Raw genomic sequence first — 2,500 nt, 5'->3', positions numbered from 1 at the left:
AAAAATGGTTTCCTTTTCTGTGGCTTCAAATTTGGTTCGAAATCCATTTTCTCCTTCAACCTCCAAAAGGTACACATTTCTGGTTTTTGTCTTACTAGGTTTTGTGCTTCCAAAGGAAGCATACGCTTCATTGAGATTGCCCAAACACTTGGGTTTTACAATGTCAATCACCTCACTGGTGATGTAAGTGTGGTCACTCCCACTATCGAACAGCACATTCATTCCTCTTTTATTTCCACGTTCATCCCTCACATACACTCGTATGACTTGTAATACTGTCTTGCTAACTTCTTTTGTGAGCAATTGTTGATTGAGTGTAGGACCAGAGGTAGCACAGTCAGATGCAGATGGGACGTTTGCAGAACCCCCACTAACTGTATTTTCTTCTCCTTTTCATTGTTTCATTGGAGATTGTGATGGTTACCATGGCCAATAATGCATATTGAGGTGCATGATCTGCTTTGGTGACCTTTGTTGAAACATGCAAAGCACAACTTGTTTGACCTTAGAATGTTAACCCTTTCACTTTTGTTACTTTTTGTGAGCTTAAAGCATTCATCTGGCGTATCACACACTACATTTGGTTTCTTATCCTTAACATTATTTTATACTTACGCTTTAAACTTTGAGCATCTTTCCCTTCTTTCTTCATCTAGCATGTCCTCAACATTCAAAAACACTAAATCGCTATGACTCTTCAGACACTTCCTTCGTCCGTACATCTTTGCACATACCCCCGAAGGTAGGCCTAAAATGGATAAAGAAAATATGCTAATGAGTTGGTTTTTTTTGTGTTTCTTTTCATCAACCTTTTGAGGAGAACTGAATATATGATTATTATTGTTGTTGTTGTTGTTGTTGTTGTTGTTATTGTTGTTGTTGTTGTGGGGCTTCTTTTTTGGGGAAGGGGGTTGTCGTCGTCGTCGTCGTCGTCGTCGTCACCAATCTAAAGACACTAAGTGCTAGAACAGACCCAGCTCAAGAAATTGATCATGATAATAAGTACATTTTTGTTTAGGTCGAAACTTAGTAGCATTTTCAAGGTCTTGTCAATCGTTTGTATGATAGATCTATGAAAAGGTGCTAAAAATAATCACCTGGGCATTCTTTGGAACCAGCGTCATGACCGTTTATCATCATATCTATTCTTTCATCCACACTTTGGCCAGCATCTATGCATTCTTGTTTAACCTCCCGAAAACAACGCAGCATTTCAATTGAACCCCTGGCAGAAAACAATATCATTTTTAGCCATGCATACGATATTAGAAAAGTGAGCAGTAATTAAGATACCACCAATAAACTATGGGATGCATCTCTCACTGCTCATTTGTTAAAGAATGTATTTGAATAAAGTTCAGTCTCTCTGTTGAATGATTACTATCATTATTATCACAATCACATCATCATTATCATCACTATCATCATCAACAACATTATTATTATTATTATTATTATTATTATTATTATTATTATTATTATTATTATTATTATTATTATTATTATTATTATCATTATTATTATTATTATTATTATTATATTATTATTATTATTATTATTATTATTATTATTATTATTATTATTATTATTAGTATTATTATTATTATTATTATTATTATTGTTATCATTATTATTATTATTATTATTATTATTATTATTATTATTATTATTATTATTATTATTATTATTGTTAATGTTATTATGACGTTGAGCAATGAAGCTTACCAGCAGTCCATCCCGGGTGAGTCAGGATATTTAATATTGCAATAGTGTGACGCATCAGAAATAGTGCACTTCAACTCACAGTGAATTGATCCTTTGAAAAGACAGGTGCAAAGTATATATTTATATATAATATATATATATATATATATATATATATATTATATATATATATTGTAAAACAGTGTAAAACCCAAGTGATTGGGCAATCTCAAGGAAGCCTATGCTTCATTTGGAAGCACAAAACCTAGTAAGACAAAAACCAGAAATGTGTACCTTTTGGAGGTTGAAAGAGAAAATGGATTCTGAACCAAATTTGAAGCCACAGAAATTGAAACCATTTTTCACCCCTCTACAGACCTAGATTAAATCAAGACGTGATGTCATTTCTAGGAGACTATACACTCAGTAAAAGTTTTATTGAGGGAAACTTTGCTAAAATTGATATGCTAGTTGGCTTGGATTACATTTATATATATTCATATATATATATATATATATATATATATATATATATATATATATATATATATATATGTATACATACACACACACATATATATATATATATATATATTATATATATATATATATATATATATATATATATATATATATAGATATACCCTGAGTGAAGTTAGGTCAGTTTTATTCAAAGTTTGTATTGTCATCAAGTTTAGTAAATTATATAAAATATAGGATTGATGTGCTGCACAATCAATGCATCAATATAACTATTATTCCAGTCTTCTTTGATGAATTATCTTTATTCCTTCGA

At 30.7% G+C, this 2,500-nt stretch overlaps 1 protein-coding gene across 1 annotated transcript in view; it reads right to left on the bottom strand.

Annotated features, from left to right (window-relative positions):
• The window catches only part of LOC144965172 (uncharacterized), a 12,326-nt gene that overhangs the window by 7,521 nt on the left and 2,305 nt on the right, over window positions 1–2,500 (bottom strand). Inside the window, exons 2-4 of the mRNA XM_078900223.1 lie at window positions 1,726–1,816; window positions 1,098–1,225; window positions 616–748 (exon numbers count right to left, since the gene is read on the bottom strand). Of these exons, the coding sequence (XP_078756349.1) occupies window positions 616–748; window positions 1,098–1,225; window positions 1,726–1,816 (352 nt within the window). The remainder of the gene's footprint in view (window positions 1–615; window positions 749–1,097; window positions 1,226–1,725; window positions 1,817–2,500) is intronic.

Source organism: Berghia stephanieae, chromosome 1 (genome assembly GCF_034508935.2).
Source record: "Berghia stephanieae isolate SIO BIC M18660-M18661 chromosome 1, UCSD_Bste_1.3, whole genome shotgun sequence".
NCBI classification, from domain to species: Eukaryota; Metazoa; Mollusca; class Gastropoda; order Nudibranchia; family Aeolidiidae; genus Berghia; species Berghia stephanieae.
This window is presented reverse-complemented; position numbering and strand designations above follow the sequence as displayed.